We start from the raw sequence: 22188 nt of genomic DNA, 5'->3' as shown, positions 1-22188 counted from the left end.
CACTGACAGTCGTCAGTCGCTCCCACTGCTTCAGGTGTGAAAGGCAGTTGTTAGTAGCTTCAACAATACTACCTCAAGTCCATACAACAGCACTCCTACATATAAAACTTCAGCCTGAAGGGAGGAACTATATGAGGTTGTATATGGATATGAAGTATGTGTATATGAGGTATATGTAGCATATGAGAGCGTACATGTACATGAGGTGTGTGTATATACACACATTAGTGGGAAAAAAACAGCCACTGCATCAACACAATATGCCGTCTGTGTACGCTGCGTCTGGAGACGAAAGCCTTTACGGGCGACACTAGAGACTTTGTCAGGAGCAGGTTTCCGCGCTCGCTTTACTGATGCCGCGGCCGCATGGAACAAAAGGAAGAAAGGTAATGAGGAAGGGAAAAGAGAAAGACAAAAAGGACGACCTTTCACCTTCGGTTCAGCTTCTCGTTTCAGTTAGTTTATTTTCCACTGCTTACAAAAAGAAACAAAGAAAAACAACCGATGAACACTTTTATGCCAAATTCTACGGCTGACAGAGCTGCTGCGACAAAGTCTCATTTACGCATCAATGAGATTGAAACAAGGGTGATTTGCATTCAGCAGTTCTGCAGGGGTCATGGTAACACTGAGGTCAAAGGGCACAGAGTGCCCAGTGTTCCAGTGGAGCGTAGCCCTAGACAACGCACAGAGAACAGCAGCACAGGGACTTGTTGGGAGGCTGAGCGCAAGTTGAACCAAAAAAAACAGAAAAAAAGAAAACCGCAAACTCAGATTATTATACTACTGATAATAATAATAAGAACAATAATAATAATAACAACAATTATAATAATAATTATTATTATTATACAAAATAAAAATCAAAAGTTGATGTTTTGAAGCCGAGCTCTTGTGGTTTGGGGCAGGTTCCCGGTTGCCATGTCAGTCGGAGTTTGTGGGCACTGCAGTGCAGCTCATGTGAGCTGGCATCCAGGGTTTGGATTCTTGATGCAAGACAGAAATAATACAAACACAAACCTGCCAGCAGAGACTCGGTGGACGCCTCCGAGGACATGTGCGTACGTGAGACAGAGAGAGACAGACACACACACACTGCACGTGAGTGTCTTCGCCCCACAAGACCATCAGCATAAACAGGTGAAGGTCACCAACTTTGGACCTGTTCCTAAAGGGTTCCTAAGGTTTCCGCCATCGGCTTTATATTTGTATTGCCTTATATGGCTACATGCAGACCATTAAAACAAATAGATGACTGGCTTGTGTTTTGTCAATATCATATTACACACATTTGCAAAGCCCTGGATAATGGACAATACGAGCTATAGATCTGCAAAGAAACCCAATCAACTTCACTTTTTTTTTATCTTCAAAAGTAAATACTACATGTTTGAGTAAGCAAAAAAAGACCACTGCTAGATGGCTCATATGCGCAGCCATTAAGAGAGAATTTCAATATTTTTTTAGTCATGCTGTTTTTTGTTTTGTTTTTTACTTCCTTTTTTTGTAACATTTCAAAACTTTTTACCTCAAATTTCTATTAGGAAGTTGTACTCTGTAAGGTAAGGGGGATGGGCTATCCTATCTCGATGATCTCGATCGTAGCCTTCAAACCCAAACCAGACTCTCCACTAAGGCAACAAGTTTCCCCCAGTCACTTTTAAAAGCACACTCTAAAACTCCTTCCAGCCAAGGGTGATTCGCTCTGCTAATCACCACATCCAGCGACCCGAGGATCTTGTTGCTACCCAGAACACATTTCCGGAAACATTTTTTTCTCACTTTTAAAACCATTGCCTTAAAACAGTGCAAAAAAAAAAAAAAATCCCCTCAAAACAAAAACAAAACCTGTGCAATAAGTCTACCGCCAAAACATCATAATACACGTATATACATTTTTTTTTAAAACAAAGAACGTGATTTAAAAAAATCAATAATATAATAACATTACAAGAACAATATTATAGACAAGAATAAACACATCAGCAGTGGGAGAGGAAAGAAAACCCTGAAGAGAAACACAAGACAAATAAAGACAAAGACGCCAGGAGTGGAGCCCGATGCTTCTCTCTGAACTCCAGTCAGCAGCCCTCCACCCACACCACCCACACCCACCCACACCCACCCAACGGGCTGGCTCAGACAAGAGGAGTGTGTGCGCGTGTGCGCACGTATGTGTATGCGTACGCACGTGTCTGGCCTTTCAGTCTCCAGTGGCCATCTGCCATCAGGCTAGTCAGGCTGCAGAGAGTGTGTGTGTGTGTGTGTGTGTGTGTGAGAGAGAGAGAGACAGACAAAGGCAGTCTGAGCCCTTTCCAGTCTGTCTGCTTGACCTCGGCTAGACAGTCCTGATGGGCAACAGCGGGCTCCAGGGAGAGGATTTGCGACACAATGAGACACGCTCAAGCTTACACGCACACGCGTGTCTGAAGAGGGGGAGGTGAGGAATGGGCACAGAGAGGGCAGGCTGTAGGAAGAAGGGGGCGGAGCTGGAGGATGGACAGGTAGATGCATATGATCACAAAAGCAAAGGAAACGAGGATTTCCCCGTCTGTTAGAGTTAAAATGCCAAGACTCCACCCTCTGTTCCTCCACCACAGCTCCACTGGTCTCATCTGAACATCTCAGCTGTAATAGTGTGTGGACATGGCTTGTGTGTGTGTGTGTGTGTGTGTGTGTGTGTGTGTGTGTGTGTGTGTTATGCATATGCATCTGGGCGTGGATTTGCTGTTGATGAGTCTATCTGAATGACATCCTCCTCATGGCACCTCATGTTTATGTATGTGCCATTTCCTTATGTCTGTTAATGTAATAGCCGTCTGGATTTATGTCTGGACCACATCATTAACATGCGAGCGTGAACAAAAAAAAAAAAGGACATACATATTCATTAAAAATCTGCATATAATTAGCCTTTTACCCTTGACCCCTAGACCAACCCCTGAACTTGTCAGCATCAAATCCATCCATCAGTCTAGTTACCTATTCATCAATTTACCCATTCATCTATCCATCATCATGCATCCACCCCTTATCCATCCATAATCCATCCCTCCATCCTGGTCCGGTTCTGTCTTCTAGAAAAACTGTGTTTTCCTCTACACCCACACGCGTGTGCGTGTTTGTGAGCGTTGCCGACGGCGTCACGCGGTCAGTTTCTGGATGGTTCTGTTGTAGTACTGCGTGGTGAGGGCCTCCAGGGGACCCCAGCGGTGCGCATGGAGCTCAACGACCTCCATGAGCAGAGAGCGCGTGAGCGGAGACTCGGACGGACACAGCATCTTATCCCTGACCACCGCCAACAGCTCACTCATCATCTCAGGAAACTGCTCCTCCAACAGACGGCCTGCGCTCTGCAGCTGGACACACACACGCGTGCGCGCACACACACACGCAGACACACACACAGACAATCATCAGTCCAAACTGGGGGGGAGGAGATACAACAAAAGATAGAGAGAGAGAGAGAGAGAGAGAGAGAGAGGGATGAGGAGGAGGAGAGAAATGGAACTGAGGTCAGGAGCAATAGAAGAAAGGGTGGAGACAGAAGGAGAAAGGTCAGAGGTCACAGCTGAATGGTGGGATGAGGTCAGATGTCAACACCAGGAGAAGAAGAGAGGCAGTGGCAGTAACAGGCAGAGAGAGAGAGAGAGGAGAGAGAGAGAGAGGAGAGAGAGAGAGAGAGAGAGAGAGAGAGAGGCGTGTGGTGTTTTAGACTCCTGCTGGCCAGACTGTCTGTCTCCTCCTGATCCAGTTTACCGGCTCTCTTTGGTGGTGGAGTACCCTAAAGACTCTCCCCTGTCTGGAGCCAAGCACACTACACTGACAGATGCTCTAATGGCTAATCTTTAGTGTCTTTGTTTGGGTTTTTGTGTGTGTGTGTGTGTGTGTGTGTGGCAACATGCACCTGTGTAAGAAAGTGAAACTCCATATCTACAGTTATATCATAACTGGTTCGGTGACTAAGGGCTATCTTTGATAAACCCTATTTCTATATATAATAATCAACCTTATCATTAATTATCACACCTGTGTGTGTGTGTGTGTGTGTGTGTGTGTGTGTATGTTTGGGGGGGGGGGGGGTGTTTGTGTGAGTGTGTGTGTGTGTGGGGGGGGGGGGTATGGATGTGTGAGTGTATGGAGGGTGTTTGTGTGTGTGTGGATATGGGTATGTGGATATATTGGTGGATGAGTGTGTATGTGGATATATGGGTGTGTGGATATATGGGTGCATGAGTGTGTGTGTGGATATATGGGTGTGTGGATATATGGGTGCAGGAGTGTGTGTGTGTGTATGTGTGAGACAGCACCCTCACACCGGCTGAGGACCGTTGTCCTGCCCGTATATGAGGCAGCTGTCAGGGATGCGTGCTGGGCCCCGGGCACCCTCTCTGAGGTCTGATTATGGAGCCCAAACATACAGTAACTCCAAGCAGGACGTAGTTACACTGTGGAAGGTAACTGGCCATTGTTCTCAGTCTACTAGAGAGCTGGTCCAGTCCCTGCAATCCCCGGTCTGGCCATGCCAGAATGCTGCTCTGATCGGCCCCGTGCTGAGAAAACTCGCTTGCCCGCGATTGGCCTCATATCACACAGGAAACGCATGGCTACTGGTGTGTTTCCAGGCGCACTGGGATGGGTGGGCAGTGATGTCACTTGTGCGGCCCACCCACAGGGTGTGCTGAAGCCCCTGCCCCTGCCCCTGTTCTGCTGAGGCTCCTCCCCCTGCTCTGCTCTGCTCCAGGGCTTCATTTTGCTCACACAGCTTTCTTGTCTGTCCTGCCAAACACCACAATGTTCATATGTCGGGTTTTTAGGACCCTGTATATTGTTTACGTGTTGGGTTTTTAAGACTCGTGTAAATATGTTTACGTGTTGGGTTTTTTAAGGCCACGTGTAAACAACACAACGTTTACATTTTGGGTATTTAGGACCTCTGTAAACAACACGACATTCGCCTGTTGGGTTTATATGACCTATGTAACCAACAACGTTTACATGCTGGGTTTTTATGACCTCTGTAAGCAACACAACTCTCACATGTTGGGTTTTTAGGACTTGTGTACAACACAGACACACTCACCTCCATTGAGCAACAGAGGACCGCGTCTTCCTTCACCTCCACTGATTCCAGTAACTGAAAGAAAAACACACACACACACACACACACACACAAACAGGAAGAGATAGATACAGATGAGCATCAGTGCTAAGGATTTCAACACTACCAATGTTTCAGAGCAGATTTAAATGCAGCCAAAGAGAGGAACTGGCCCTGGTCCTCCTCCTGAGACCAAGCCTCTGGTCTGTTTCCCCCTCACACAGAGAGCGCTGCAGAAGCAACAGGTCACTGTCCCAGTTACAACCAAAACTACATCACCTGCTGAATCCAAACAAACTGGTGTTTGTGTGTGTGTGTGTGTGTGTGTTGGGGAGGGGGGGCAGTTATCATCCAGCTTTAGCCTGTACATCATCAGAGGTGAACTCACCACAGCCTGTGCCCTGGATCTAGCGTGACTGAGAGGAATTACCCGCTAACAGATGGCTAAAGTTTAAACCGAACTCTTAAGGAGCTCACTCCACCCAGGAGCTCCACGTAGGCGAGGACGTCCCAAAGTTCTCCCAGGACAGGTACAGGGAGACTGAACACAGACCCTCGCAGCCAGAACACTGGCACATGGAGACTGCCTACAATGTCTACACACACACACACCCACCCACACACACACACCCTACCTTCCTATACTCTCATTCTTGCTCCCGCACACCCCCACAACCACCCTTACACAGAACATATTTGATTGGCAGCTTATATCCATTTTCATGAGTGGACTTGTATGCCCCTCCCCCTCTTCCTGTGTGTGTGTGTGTGTGTGTGTGTTGTACCTAAATGAGAGCTCATTGCTCTGCCAAATGTAAAATTGAAATCTTCAAACATCTCAGAGTTTCAGTACGATTAGCCTAAAACCGTGTAGACAAACATCTAATCCTCTCTCTCCTGACAGGCAGCCGTTCCGACGCTCCAACGTTATTCCACATGCAGGTAAACCCAAGTGGAGCTGGCACCGACAGAGAGCAGCAGTGGCATTCAACATCCGCTCCGGGTTTCTCATGCTCGTTACTTTGCCAAGTAACTGAAAGAGCTCGTCGAGTCATGGGTTCACAAGACTGCTGCGAGAGTGTGAGTGCGCGTACACGTGTTTGAAGTATTACTAAGCGGGCTGGATGCTTTTGTGATCAGCTGGGATTAAAGTGATTTAGGGCAGTAGTGAGCGTAGTGAGCGAGTGTGTGTTTGTGTCATTCGGTTACCTCCCTCCCTCTGCCGTGTTATATGAGATCTTTTTCCCCTCAGGGTAGAAGGAATGGCTACAGGAGTATATATACGTGCGTGCGTGTGTGTGTGTGTGTGTGTGTGTGTGTTCCCTGTGCGCGGGGAGCTCCAGTGAGATGACTTACAGAGCACAAGGTAGGGAAAGCAGTTGGGCACCGACACAGACAGCTCTTTGTGAGGGTGGGGGCCTACTAGGGCCTAGGAGAGCAGGATCATCAAAGAGGAAGGCCTGGATACCCTCTAGCAAAATGGCTGACAGGGCGGTCATTGCGTTCCAGTGAGACGCCAGCCAAAAAAGTGCCTCCACTTACTCCAATTCACACTGCCCTCAAAAAACATCGCCCAGCACACGCAGCCCTGACGAGCAGAACTCAACTTTCACTAAACACACCAAGCTGCCCGTGCTGAACTATACGCAAGCGAGCAATCAGGAGCAAGTGTGCAGCGGTGATCGCCATGGCCACCCGACCACCGTGGAATGCGGTAGTTCTCTTATTCTGGCACAAATGCAGCATGACGGAGACGCAGAGGGAGCAGACGGAGGCGCTGGGGAAGATGACAAAGGAAACCGGACAGAACCGGAGATGGAGAGGGGAAAAAAAAAAAAAAAAAAACCCCACTGAAAAAGTGCTTTGTGCTTTGGCCTGGCTCGCTCTCTGCAGGTTCTCTGGGGTGTGGGAATGGAGCGTTTTCCTGTGGAGCAGAGGGGTTAAGTACTGGGCCGGTAAACGATCCCTGCCAGACCCGCCGCTCACTCTCACAGGCAGACTGCAATTAGCGTGACGCTAGCCAGGCTGCCGCGCGCCGCTAGCTGAGAAGCTAGGCAGGTCCGCCTCCTGCAGTGAGGGTCACGTGAGCGGGAGGGACTGGTGGATGTTTCCTGCAGCAGGGGGCCACGTGAGCGGGAGAGACCGGCATCTGCCTCCTGCAGTGGGGGTCACGTGAGTGGGAGAGAGCCGCGTCTGCCTCCTGCTACGTGGGTCACTGAGCGGGAGAGACCGGCACTTAAGTGCATGTGTTTCTGTTTCTCAATACAAGAGACAGCGGGGCACAGCAGGACTCAGCGGGACAGCCCGAGAGCTTTCTGATACCCCGGAATCTTTTCTTCTCTCTAATTAATATATAAGGAAGGAAAAAACGGACACAGAGATACACAAAGATGAGGAAAGAACACACAGCATGAGATCCTCATGTATGCAGTGTGCTCTGCACTGAGGGGGAAAGGCGTCCACAGCTCGCCACAAAACACACCCCACATTCTAGCTTCAGCATAAAGGCTGTGGATCACCAGCGCAGCCGATACTCGCGACACTGGCAGGCCTGTGCACACAGCTGGAATGATCAGAATCTAGTAGAGCATGAAGGTCTGTGTGGTCTCGGGACATGGCTATGCATGAAATTTATGTTGCATGTAGCGTGTGTGTGTGTGTGTGTGTGTGTGTGTGTGTGTGTGTGTGTGTGTGTGTTGGACTTCAGGGCAGAGGTCTGTGGGTCTGGCAGTCAGCGTAATGACTGAGGTGGTCTCACCACTCTGGTCTCCAGGGAGACAGCTGCTTTATGTCCACTGTGAAACATCCCATAATGATGTCCCGGGAGAGCAGAAGTATGATGGCTACTGGCTCAGGTTACAAACACACACACACACACACACACACACACACACACACACACACACACACACACACACACACCAAACCCCATCACACACATATATGAGTGAGCACACACACACACACACACACACACACACACACACACCAAACCCCATCACACACATATATGAGTGAGCACACACACACACACACACACACACACACACACACACCAAACCCCATCACACACATATATGAGTGAGCACACACACACACACACACACACACACACACACCAAACCCCATCACACACATATATGAGTGAGCACACACACACACACACACACACACACACACACACATACACACACACACACACACACCTCTGTCTCTCCCTCCCTACCAGCTCATTCTCCATTCTCTAAAAAAAACAAAGGCCAGGAATCCTGACATATATAAAGCAGACATGCTTCCTGCCCAGTACATACTCAACATAACGATCACACGGGCTGCTCCCCGCTGCCGTTCATGTTAGGACCACACCTACTGAGAGCCTGCGCCTTAAATACCACCTCAACTCCAATAACACAACACATCTGATAAACACATTTGTGTAAGCAAAAACGAAGTCACACAATACAATGGATGACTTCAGAGACTCCATAAACCAGACAAGAGACGTTCCAGAAGCTTCTGTTATATAAGCTTCTCTCTCTCTCTCTGTGTGTGTGTGTGTGTGTGTGTCCTGTACTTCAAGGCTGGCCTCCCACACCCACTGTGATTTGGACGCAGCTGTCATGTAGCTACACATCAGCATCCAACACACCTGTAATTAACCAACCTGCCCTGCTGCTTAGCGAGCTCTGCACAGACACAATCTACACACACCTGGCTGCCAGACAGGCTGCCATGTAAACGCTGGGTAGTATTTGTTTGTCTCTCTCTCTCTCTCTCTCTCTCTCTCTCTCTCTCTCACACACACACACACACACACACACACACACACACACACACACACACACACACACACACACACACACACACACACACACACACACACACACAAACACACACGGTTAAAACAGCCAAGGAAAGATCAGTCAAACTGAGCCAAACAGTAACCTGGCTGCTATCCTCAGTTTGAAAAAAACATTTTGTGAGAATGTGCGCACGTGCACGCACGCACGCACACCTGAACTGTCATCTGTTTCCTTAGTCTGAGCTTTTCCTTCACATTTCGGCTCATTACCTCAAAGCTCTGATGTTCTGGAAGAAAACAGGCACCCAGGCATCTAGTGGAGATGTTACAGATTTAGTGACAACTTCTAAGTGACCAGAATGCTAGCTGTTAATAGTAAATTACTAAAGGTTATATTTCCTTATTTCATTTAAGCTTTGCTTCAGTTGTGTTTTTAGCTTAATAAATAAATGAATGAATATTTATTACATTATTATTATTTATTACTTTAGTTCCAGTGTTAAAATTTACATACAGCAGTCATAGTCATTAGTCATAAACAGTCACATACCTCACAAACACACACCTCAGACACATACCTGTCACATACCTCACCATCAGTCATTAGTTATAGTCACATACCTCAGTCATATACCTCAATTACATACAGCACAATCATATAGTCATTAGTCATAAACACAGTCACATACCTCAGTCACATACCTCAGACACATACCTCACCATCAGCCATTAGTTATAGTCACATACCTCAGTCATATACCTCAATCACATACAGCACAATCATATAGTCATTAGTCATAAACACAGTCACATACCTCACAGACAGACACCTCAGACACATACCTGTCACATACCTCACCATCAGTCATTAGTTATAGTCACATACCTCAGTCATATACCTCAATCACATACAGCACAATCATATAGTCATTAGTCATAAACACAGTCACATACCTCACAAACACACACCTCAGACACATACCTGTCACATACCTCACCATCAGTCATTAGTTATAGTCACATACCTCAGTCATATACCTCAATCACATACAGCACAATCATATAGTCATTAGTCATAAACACAGTCACATACCTCACAGACAGACACCTCACACACACCTCAGACACTTACCTCACCATCAGTCATTAGTTATAGTCACATACCTCAGTCATATACCTCAATCACATACAGTACAATCATATAGTCATTAGTCATAAACACAGTCACATACCTCACAGACAGACACCTCACACACACCTCAGACACTTACCTCACCATCAGTCATTAGTTATAGTCACATACCTCAATCACATACAGCACAATCATATAGTCATTAGTCATAAACACAGTCACATACCTCACAGTCACACACCTCACAGTCACAAATGTCAGTCACATACAGCACAGTCATATACAGCATCTATGAGGTTTTTTCAGCACAGTCTGGAAATGCCATCATTCTTGGTCATAACAGTTTTAATTTAATATGAAAAATGGTTTCAATTAGTGTCATTTTGTGATCCAAAGTGTTATTTTTTAACATTTAGATCTGGTTAACAATAATAATGCCACTGGGTTTTTTAGCAACAGTGAGAATCGGGTGTAAGCAGTGAAACTGAACTCCAAGTCCACTTCAGGACTCGTGACCTGGGTTCACTGTAAGATACTCTGAGCACATTAGGAGCATGTCTGCATCTTACAACATTTGCAGGCACACTGAAAATTCTTTTGCACTTGGGTTGTGCATTCTGACTGGACTGGTGTATCTCGACAGACATGGCTACTACGATTCCTAAGCCAGCCGCCTACCATGTTACGCTGCATCTTTTCATCCTGCTTTATTTGTGTGTGTGTGTTCGAGAAATAGAGAGAGGGCTTGTGGAATTATATTCTACAGTTCTTCATGCCACTGTAGGCGCTGCTCCACGATAAACCCTGCAGGGGTGTACTGCTTTAAATGGTTAAATAGTTGGCAGACTAACGCAGGACACCCTTCCCCTTGAGGAGGGTAACTGGTGCCTTCCAGGCTGACTGGTGAAGTGGCCTTAGACTGTACCAAGTACTGACATGAAGGGGTGGGGGATTAGCCGCAAAACACAGCTTTCTTAGAGGCTCTGTACTTTGCTATATTATGGAAGTTTCTCACGTATTCGCTCATCCTGCCTGTTAATATGCCGACTGTGTGGGTGGGTGTCATTTTAATTTCACACCACTGCCAAACACAGGGAGACAGACAGACGCACACACGGCGGGAGCAGAAGCAAAAAATAGAACTTATCATACAAGTGCAAGAAAGGAGTCAGACAGACTAGAATATGAGTTGGGCCACAGTATGCGCAATTATATTACTGGTTAATAGTTCACATTCAATTCTCATCATGGGTTTTTGCATATGGCTGTCTGGCTGGTACGGCCTATATTACATGACCACGCCACAGCCTGTCAACATATTCTCCACTAGATCTTCTGCATCCAGCTCTCAGACCTTCTACTCTATGTCTGCCTGTCCGTCTCCCCGTCTGTCTCTAACAGCGCTTCCTTTTTTATCACTTTTCTCCACCTCAAAATTCAAAGTTTATTTGTCACATACACAGTCACACACAGTATAACTGGCAGTGAAACGTCTTTGGTGACTGCTCTGCCTGTAGATCAGGGAAACAGATGCGGATTAATGAATAAACATGTCCGGGTAAATAAAGAATGAAAAGGGAATGTATGAATATGCATATATACAATGTACAATTGCACAGTTTTTCAATTTTACAGGGTGAAGGTGTGCAGTATGCAAACCTCATTCTCTTTCTCTTGGGTGTCATGTCAGAAGCGTCTGAGGCACTGTCTAATCAGGACTAATTCTCCCTTTATTGCTGTCCGTATGTCTCCATCACGGTGTTACGGTGGAGCCTGAATTTCTGTCTCTGCTGTGTCTGTAAGCGAGGGCATGCGTGCATCTTTAGGGCGTGTTTTGTGCGCTCGTGCGTGATGGAGAAAGAGATGGCATGTGCGATTTCAGTTGCCATGGCAACCGTCTTCTTAGAAAGGAGTAAAAACTCCCAGGAAGTAAAAACCAGGTGTCGTAATAATCCTCGTCCTCCACCTTGTTCCCTGACAGGCTCTCTCCCAAAGTCCCTACGCACACGCGCACGCTTCTCCTCCTCATCAGAAAGAGAGCTGTAGGCTCCAATAAGGCAAGAGTTGAACAGTGACGCGCGAGCAAACGCTCAAGGGGCCTGCAGCCGGGCCGGGCCGGGCCAACACAGAGCCCATAAAGCAAAGTGAACAACCACACACTACCCTCAGAACCTCCGGCACTCACGGCTACAATGGAAAAAACAAACATAAAAACCCCAAAACCATGTAAATTACTGCTACGAATTACAAAATCATTATGCTAGAATTCACACAAATGACACTCTGAAAGCGAGCCGTGACTCCACATGTTTAGTACCTAATCTAATGATTCTATGGGATACAGCCACTCAGCACTGCCCCGGGGTTGGCACGAGCCCTGGTTAAGGCACCCGAGCCAGGACTGGAGAGAGCTACATGGTCCACGCAGACGGTATGGCAGACGGGGCGGGGCGGGGTTGAGTAGATAGGGCGGTGGGTCTGGATGGACGGGGCCAAGCTCTCCTACGCTGCACCTTCCCGGTGCTTTCTGGGACCACGGTTCCGTTATTACGCTCGAATATGGATGGCTTTAAGAGTGAGGTGTCACAGTCCAGGATAGTCCAGCGGGCCTGGTGTCATGGCACAGAGAGCCTGCGTGTGTGCATGTGTGCGTGTCCGTACTGAGTGCACCTCTCTCAGGCAGGTGTAGATGGGGCCCACGAGCACACGGAAGGGCTCTCCCATGCTGCTCCTCATGGTGCCAAACACCTCACACAGGAACGTGATGAAGCCCAGCCAGCACTCCACGTCTGTCCGCTGCAGCTCCGCCCGACGGGTGAAGTCTCTCTGAGGAAGGGAGAGAGCGAGAGAGAGAGAGAGAGAGAGAGAGAGAGTGTGAGAGAAAGAGTGAGGGAGGAAGGAAGGAGAGATGTGGGGGGAGAGAGAGAGAGAGAGTACAGGGTGAAGAGTTTAATAGTGGTATACCATAGTAAGGTGTAGGTGTCTGTTCAGTACACGTGTAAGCATATGACATGTTTGACATGTTTTTGTATGCTGTCAAATATGTCAAAAATGCCATATTTGACAGCATACATATATAACCCATTTGAGTTTGAATAAATACATATACAATCAATCACATGTTTACCTTTACCCCCACAAAAACAAGCACAGGGCTTGGTGCAGGGACACTTTCCACGAAGAAATACAAACATTTTTTCTGACCCTACACTATCGACCAAACCACCGTAAACGTCAACACACCAAAGAATGGACTCAGCATTCAACACTATAAAATCAGCTCCAGTTCTAGAACTTTCTAAAAGCCCCTGATTCTAGAGTGACCCGGGTGCGCAGGGCCACTGTAACGTGAAGACATGGACGTCGTGCACAACGACGACATGGGGAAGTAATTCTGCAGTGTGCAATCTAACACGAAACCCAGACACCATCACAGGCTCAGGAAGTTAAACAAAAAACAGGTTCACACACTATCAAACACACGCGTGTGCACGCGCACACACACCTATATTGTCTGCATCTCTCTTGCTGCTACCAGGGTGTACTGAGAGTTAGTCGTAAGTGGGCATGTACGTAGAGAGTTGGGTGTGCGGCGTATATACGGACAGCACGCTGTTCTGTTCTCCTTCAGCAGTTGATCATGGTGCGTGCTCAGTCTCTCAATGGCTATGATGTCATTTTTGTCTAGCATTTGTTGTGGTGCGGTTGTAGACAAGCATGACAAACCGGAGAAGTGTGGCTATCCAGCCTCAACCACTGTCTGGCTTACAGAACACACAGCAGATCCTAGACTAGACAACAAAAACAAAAAGCGAGAGATGCACTCTGACGCGATGGCATAGTGTAGCCTACAGTCTGATAATGTTATGGTGTGTGTAGTTTACCCTGAATAAAAGTCTGCACCCCAAAGTTACTCTTTCAGCACCAACCCAATTCTGAATTGACTCGGATATAGCGAGATGTCTGATTGTCACGCGTTTGTCGTCATTTACACGTGGCTACTGAACTAGAATCAGCCTATCGAATACGATATGATCCGCTTATAGCAGCTTCTTCAGTCTGAACCGTAGTCTGCTGGTGGTAATAGCATAAATAACAAAGTGAGATTCTTATCGACATTCCTATTGCTTTGAGTTTCAAAATCACTCATTGTTACTATAATGAATGCAATGTTTTTGGTGATCTGACCACTTTACAAAAATGGGGCTACACAGACAAATAAATATGCTGAATAACATGTCAAATCCAACGTGAAAATGTAATATGATCTAGTGTAGGTTTCATCTGAAAATAAATTGTTAAATGAAGCAATAATTAAAATAATAGATTATCTATCTTTAAATTATTTTAATAATTTATCATTTCATTAATTTAGCCAAAACAATGAATTAAAATTCAAGCCGCCTAATCCAATTTAAATCTCTATATGGAAAAGTAATAAAAGTAGGAGAATAACGTGATGAGAAAGGAAGGAAGTGTGATCAGAAATGGGCAGATATTCTGAGTTCACAGGGCGAAAAATTATTACGCCGTTAAAAACAAGGGAACGGTGAAGACGTGGAAAACAGTAAAGCAGCTAGAACGTGGGGCAGTGAGCTGACATTCGGGCTACCCTGTGCGGTCCTCACGAGCCTCTTCTTCTCAGTAACAGTTGCGCTTTAGATCCGACTGTCTGACGCGTCTGAGGAAGGCTTAGGCTTGGTCATGACTGAGCTTATACAACAAATATAGCGAGGGTAAAAGAGGAAAGGAGACAGACGGTGAGAAAGAAAGTGAGAGACGAAGAAAAAGTGAGAGAGAGAGAGAAAGATGTGAGAGAGAACCTGACAGACAGAGAGAGAACGCGTGTGTACACAAACCCCAGAGAAAGCAGGAAGTGGGACCTCAGCTGAAGGGTAGATACAGGAAGAACAGCAATGGCGAGAAGCTACGGTGTGAAACACGCCTCACACTCACTTCCCAAAAAACACAAGACGTTTAGCACCTAACTACCAGACCACAGAACAGACACCTGCTCCGCCACAGACAGACTGAGACAGACGGAGGGGGATGGGTAAATGCGAGGAGGAAGAGACAGGAAGCAACAGAATGATGATGATGATGACGACGACGACGACGACGACGACAATAAAAATAATAATACATCTTTTGGATATTATCCATACTAAGCTCTCTCTGTAATCAGACGTTCACAGAAGTATTTCAGCGCCATGAATTCAAGTTTTTAAGCCTTTCAAATATTTATTTATTTATTGATCTATTATTTACATTTCTTAGTTTGTTATTGTAGTTTTTATTCCACTTGCAGTAGAAAAGTTGAAAGCCTGTTGAAACAAAACACTGGAGCTGTGTGTACACAACACACATCCCAACAAACCTGACAGAAAAAGAAAACCCGTACGAACGCCAAGCAGCTCACGAAAGCCGACAGAGAGCGGCGTGTCCTGCAGTCTGGAGGAGACCAGCCTTCTGCTTCGCACCTGTGCCAAGCCCTCGGAGACCCATCACGAGCTCACACACAGCAGGAAGCAGGGAAGCAAGGAACACATCGCGGCTCGCGGGTTCTAGAACGTACCGGGACGACGGCTGCGCCCCTGCGTCTCCCCCTCCCCCACAGATCCAACAAAGCAGGGCCCGAGAGAGGGGCGGGTGGGGCGAGTTAAGAGGCTTTAGAGAGAGAGGGGTAAGACGCCGAGAGGCAGCGTTGTCCTGTGAATCCACTTCCCAAGTAATGAGCTGACCTGTTACTGACACATACGACTGCCTAAATTACAGGGATGACATCCTTGTGCTTGCAGCTTTGTGCTTGTGCTGTCTGGCGTAAAGGGACTCGCACAGGAAGCGGAGCTGGTAGTCGTGCTCCCTGTTCTTACACCAGGGTTAGACGGTAGTAGGCCCCGAGTGTGTGCAGCACGGCCAAGAGCCCCACCGCTGTGGCAAATGACGCGTAAGGAAATGAAAAATTCCAGATGCATCACAGCTGAAATTGGCACACACACACACACACACACACACACACACACACACACACACAGAGAATGTGTGAGAGAGAAGGGAGAGAGGGAGATAGTGTGAGAAACAGAGGGAGGGGATAGAGAGAGGAGGAGAGAGAGGGTGATAGAGGGAGAGAAAGAGAGAGAGAGAGAGAGACCGAGAGCAAGCGAGACTCTGCAGGCAAAAAGAAGAAAAAGGGAACTTAAAGCTAGTAGGAGTGTGGCAGCGTGGCAGGTGGGAAGACATTTTATGCTGCACGCCAGCCAGGCAGGAACCCCAGTGAGACAGACGTCTGCCGGAAAGACTGCAGGAGCGCCAGAGCAGAGGGTGGTGTCGCCACGGAGACGGGTGAGAGAACGACAGGAGAAAGGCTGAGAGAAACAGACAGAGAGAGGCCGTGCGCATGCACGTGCGGGTGTCTGACAGGACCTCACAGCACCTACAGCACGTGGGTCTACGCACGGACAGCCTGCAACGCATGAAACACAGCTCGAACCTCTATAAAACCCACGTGAGAGATACAGGAAGGTCACACCATCCTAATGGCTTTCACCTGGGAACTGATGGGTAAACAATACAAGGTCCTGTTATTATTCTTTTATAAACATTATTCATTTATAAACACACTACAGTCCTTAACAAACACTGCACATCACACACCCTACAGTCCTTAACAGACTCTGTGTTTGAGAGGCAGAAAGCATGGCCAATAACAGGTGTTTACAGTGGCCATGGCTTGCATGCCTACACCTGAATCTCTCCCTCTCTGCACGGACCCTGCCTGCGCAGATCTCACGCTAACGCTGCTGCTACCTTCATCCTTCCGCTGGGTTTTGGATGCAACGCAAGTCTTTGAAGTCCAGATGAAGATAACGTGTTACATACACGTCACGTAGCGCAAGGTGTGATCAACAAACACTGCGGTTCACACACACACACACACACACACACACACACACACACACACACACACAGGGATAGTACCTTCGGAGAGGGAAGAACAAACATGTCTCATGGTGGTGTGGTAGGTGGGATTGATCATTTCTGTGGTACTGGATTGAGGTGATATCAGCCCCGGCCTAACCCTGACCCTTTAACCCTGACCCTCATCCTCACCCTTTAACCCTAACTCTCATCTCCTTCCTAATCCTAATCCTCAACCTAACCTCAAGCCCATCCCCAGGTCAACCCTATGGTGACGCACCTGTAGCATGTTGAGCAGCAGCGAGCGGAACTTGGTCCCCTCCACCATGAAGAGTGCCATCTTGTCGCAGAGTTTGGCAGCAGTGGCGGCGAAGCCCCGGTCGCTCACGGCCTTGCGGTATATCGTCTGCACGATCTCGCCGAGCGTCTCCTCCGAGTCGGCGGAGTTCTGCGCCTCCTCCATGAAGGAGCTGAGCTGGTCCTCCGCACCACTGCTGTTGCTCCTCATGCTGTTGAGAAGCTCCAGAAGCTTCTCCATCCGGTTACGCTGAGGTCCCATCATCACCATGGGTACCTCCTCCTGCCAGGGTCGCAGAGTTGAACTCTTTACTTTACATCTCTCTCTCTTTACACACACACACACACACACACACACACACACACACAGAGCCCACGAACAGGTGAACTGAATACCACTGACCGTCTCATTGTACTGGCATAAGTATAGGACTGGGAGACATATTATGAAGGAAGCACATGGTCAGCTGTGACATGCTAGAAGCAGGAAAAATGGTCGTGTGCACGAATCTGAGCAACTTTGACAAGGGCCGAGTTATGATGGCTAGACAACTGTCTGGAGTGTCTCCGCAACAGCGGAATTCTGTGGTGTGCTCCTGGTGTGCGGTTAGTACCTACCAAACGTGCTGCAAGGAAGGACAACTGGTGACCCGGGGCCAGGGTCAAGGGCGCCCAAGGCAGTTGCACAAGCTAAAAAACAATGTTGGCTAGTACAGAACGGTGCAGATGCATTATGGGAGGAGGTGTGATGCTCTGGGTAAAGTGTTGCTGGGAAACCCAATGTCCCGGCATTCATGTGCATGCTACTTTGACACCTAAATACTGTTTCAGACCAAGTTCTCCCCTTCATGGCAATGGTATTCCCTAAGAACAGTGGGCTCTTTCCACAGCATAACGCAAAAAATGTTCAGGAAAGGTTTGAGGAACATGACCGAGTTTGTGTGTGTGCGTGCGGTGTTGCCCTCTAAACCCAGTCACCTTCTCCTTCAATCTTCTCCTCAGTCTCTCTTTGGAGGACTGCAGCAGGTTCACTCTCCCTCCCTCTTTCCCCACCTTCCTGGCATCGTCTCCTCTCGCCGCCTCTTTTGGCCGGTCTGTCGCAGGTTCCTGCTCGCCCGATCTCCCGCCCTCCGCCTCTTTAGAGGTGCGTGGGGGGCCCCTGTCTCCGGGACCAGGGGCCTGGCACACGCTGTTGGTCTGCTGTTTCTGGAGCTGGTACCAGCGACGGTTCTGGCTGTAGCAGTGGTGGGGAGGGCCCCGGCTCGGCTGCCCGCCATGGTGGCCCCGCCCACCGTACTTGGCATTAGTGCCGTCCGATTGGTGGTCGGCGCTGAACTGTTGCGTTTGATTGGTCATCTGTGGCTGCTGCTGTTGCTGGGAATGTGGTTGCTGTTGATGGTGGTGTGGAGGAGTGTGGGGTTTGCCCCCTCCGCCTCCACCCCCTGGGGGGCGCTGCTGTCTCCTGTAAGAGATGCAGGAGTGGCAGCGGGTAAGATGGGCACAGTGTGGGCTTGGCATCTGAACACATACACACACACCAAAACACATCTGTTTAGCTCTCTGGAGAGTTAGACACATATAAGCCTGCCACACTCCCCACCCGCTTCCTGTGACTGTTGATTTGTGCCTGCATGTATCAGTTGCCATTCCTATTTCTTCTTTTTCTGTGTGTGTGTGTGTGTTTGGGGGGGGGCTAAATCTCATTTCTTATTTTTACCCCTACGCCTTGTTACTGAATGTTGTTTTTGCCCCTCGGTGTGAACGAAGGCCGTGTAGTCCCAACACTTCAACCTACCCCTCTATCCCAACAAGACCCCCCAGCGGTAGGTGTGAGCTTGCCAAACGAGGGGGTGGGGTAAGGGATGACATGGGATTGGGCCCGTGAGTGGGAGGCAGGAAGGGTGTTGAGCACAGGCTAAACACTTCACAGGAAAGCCTCTCTACTGGTAAGGGATGGTGCATCAGCAGGCTAAAACACTTCCACCGTTGATGAGTTTGCCATCGTTTTCAGAGTCTTGTGTGATTTGATTAAGCAATTGTGAGGAGTTCAGCACGTACAAAACCTAAAAGCACGCACACATGCACTGCAAACGCAGCACCACAGTTCAGTGGAGCAACCGGTACTGCGTGTTCAGATCGACACCCAAAAGTTAACTGCACTTGAAATAGTTGACACACGACATGCAGCACAGCAAAAGACCAAGTATCGCACTTACAGCAGACCCACAAAACGCGTCGCTGCAAATGTTACGGTGTTAAGCGGAGGTTAATTTCAGTATTAAATCTTTTTAAATGCTCCCCTTCGCTGCGTGGGGAGATGGCTCAGTGACGGGGCCGAAAAGCGAGTTTGTTTGCTAAAACGTGACTAGGAGTGGCACGTGTGTTGGCTTGTGAATGCAATCCAAAAGAAGCAGCTTTCTCTAGCTCTCGTGACGAGAACAGGCAAATGCTAGGAGTAGGAACACAAGAGAGAAAAACACATTTCAACGGGACCTGATTTCTGACAGCGCTATAATTAAAAGAAAATAAAGCTCTGTACATATTCAATTAAACTCAATTGAATTAGTTAAACATTTCTTAGCCGAAAAGCCTTTGATAAGTAATAATATTTTAGCAGGTTCATTCCATTCCCCCTAAAGCTCAGAGCTTTACAGAGGCGGCCGATCTTGTCCCAGGCCTCTGCTCTGGAAGGACTGTCAGCCTCACTGCCTCTGGGGTGGTAGATCATGGACATTTTACACCCGAGCTGAAGGGGAAGCTGGATGAGCGCCTCTGCCCTACGGCACACTCCGCTCTGGGAAACGAGCAGCTGTGTCTGCCCTTCTCCGCCCGGCCTTCACCTCCCTGTGTCCCACGCTCGGAGCGCCGCCACGGGAGGTCCTGCGTCCTGCGACCTATATTCCTCCAGGCTATTTTTACACCACCTCAGCTTTCTGCTGGATCAGCTGGAGGCAGCCAGCCAGCATGTCTGGGGGGGGGATGTCACAGTCAAACTGCCTCTGTAGACATCAGACCACTGAACCCACCTCCAGACTGCCTTAAAGGTCAGAGGGTTGAAAGAGCAGGAGGTTGAGCGTGGACAGAAGTGGACACACAGACAAACAGAGTGAGAGACAGAGAGAGAGAGAGAGAGAGAGAAACAGAGTGAAAAGAAAAACAGAGTGGGAGAGAGAATAAATCAACAGGACTTGCAAACTCCTGTCAGCATGTTTGGTTCACCGTGCAAACGTGGTTCATTGCCACACCCATTTTAAACGAGAATAATCGGCGTGTCATTATCATTAGCACACTGTGGTTAAGGTGACGCCTTCATCCAACATAAAGGCCATCACTAAAATAAGAGCTGGGAGCGTTTGCGCGAGGGTGAGCTGGACTGAGTCCAAACTCTGGGGGTCGGTGGGTCAGTGCCAGACTGAGTGGCCACTGGGATACCATCGTGTTGGGAGTCCACACCAGCGCAGGGGAGCAGATCAAAGGAAAGGAGAGGAAACCAGAGAGCGCAGTAACACTCGTAACCGCTGCAGCCCGGTCGTCACAGGTATTCCACGCTCATAAAAGACAAAAACACCGGCGCGCGCACGCACACGCAATGGCTCCGAACGGCATCCTGAAAATAAGATGTCCAGACTCTGACCGTGACATTTTCTTCTTTTACGACCCTTAACCCATCATGGCCTGACGACAGCAGAGAACATCTAACACAAATGCAGGCATCCCACTGCGAGCGCACGGAGCCACAGCCGCGTGAGACTACACGCAAGCGCGACCGGCTTCGGCAAAAATAACCAGCGCAAGCCACCAAAAACCAGTCTGACCTTGGCCGGCGGTGGTGGTATTTCACCACAGAGGCCGGTGGAAGGGGGCGGGACTTGGAGGTAGGAAGGGATAGCTCATACCGTCAGTGAAGCTTCTGCTCAACCTGAACCTCATTTCTGAAATGATCATCCATGTAGATTTGATATTAAACACTGAGAGTCAAAACTGTGATACACAAGTCCCCAGACTGGCAGGAAGCAGGCCTAGTCTGCACATCCATGAGCCCAACACACAGCACTCATTTCAACGATCCTGTTTTACGGCTGAGTGGTAGTATACATTTTCTTCTAATTATTATATCATAAGCATTTAAAGTCATGTTATGGTACAATGTCAAATTTTTTTTTGTGTTGTTATTAAATCTCAATATTAATTAAATGAAACACACATAGCTGTCACGCATTTAGACAAAATACATTGTAAATGAAATATGGGTACATTTAAGACTTCAAACATAAAAGTATGTTGCATAAACAATCATTTTGTTCATAAATTTGACATAAAAGTACGCTGCATATACGATGTTCTGTAAAATAATTATATTTGGTCAAAAAAGAAAATTGAAAAAGTAAAAGTTTAAAAAGAAACTCAAACTTGAGCCAAGGACAGGGATCATACCTAAAAATGAAATGGAAAGAAAGATGAAATAAAAAGGTTTCTGCGCTCTCTTACGGGGGGTGGGGGTGTGCTAGCGCCTCTTTTGAGCGGATCCAGGTCCTACACTGAACTCTGACATTCTGATTCAACGGAACATGTCCCATGGAGCCGAGAGCACAAAAAACAAACTGTACAAATTCCAATAACTTTATTTAACCTTTGAATAAAATAAAGTAGTTTTATGTCGATGTTTGGAAAACATGCGCACACACACACACACGATACAGACCATAACAGCAAGCCCTTGAATGTCTCTCAAAAAGAGTGAGACACCCAAAGCGAAAAAACTGAAATGAATAGGCAAATTTTGCTCAAAATGGAAACTGTGTGTTTACCAAGACATGAAAACAGCCCCCCGTCCTTCACAAACTCTGTGATATATACAGGAACACGGTCCACAGACACAGCAAAGTAAAAGTATTTCAGAAGAAGCAAGAAACAGAACAAATGGTGAACAAAGCGAAC

At 47.7% G+C, this 22188-nt stretch overlaps 1 protein-coding gene across 9 annotated transcripts in view; it reads right to left on the bottom strand.

Annotated features, from left to right (window-relative positions):
• Window positions 1-438: 438 nt before the first annotated feature.
• ctif (CBP80/20-dependent translation initiation factor) overlaps window positions 439-22188 on the bottom strand; it is a 61550-nt gene continuing 39800 nt past the window's right edge. For 3 of the 9 annotated variants that reach the window (XM_081718781.1, XM_081718784.1, XM_081718782.1), the window contains 5 exons: window positions 18229-18712; window positions 17234-17533; window positions 12697-12861; window positions 5084-5137; window positions 4094-4779 (listed from right to left, as the gene is read on the bottom strand). In XM_081718781.1, coding sequence (XP_081574907.1) covers window positions 4483-4779; window positions 5084-5137; window positions 12697-12861; window positions 17234-17533; window positions 18229-18712 — 1300 coding nt within the window. In that variant the 3' untranslated portion in view covers window positions 4094-4482. The other 6 variants (XM_035527027.2, XM_035527029.2, XM_035527026.2 and 3 more) reach the window with 5 other exon arrangements.

The sequence above is a fragment of the Electrophorus electricus genome, chromosome 8 (assembly GCF_041902795.1).
Source record: "Electrophorus electricus isolate QZ-2024a chromosome 8, ASM4190279v1, whole genome shotgun sequence".
NCBI classification, from domain to species: domain Eukaryota; kingdom Metazoa; phylum Chordata; class Actinopteri; order Gymnotiformes; family Gymnotidae; genus Electrophorus; species Electrophorus electricus.
Note: the sequence above shows the minus strand (reverse complement) of the source record. Positions and strands in the feature narration are given on the sequence as shown.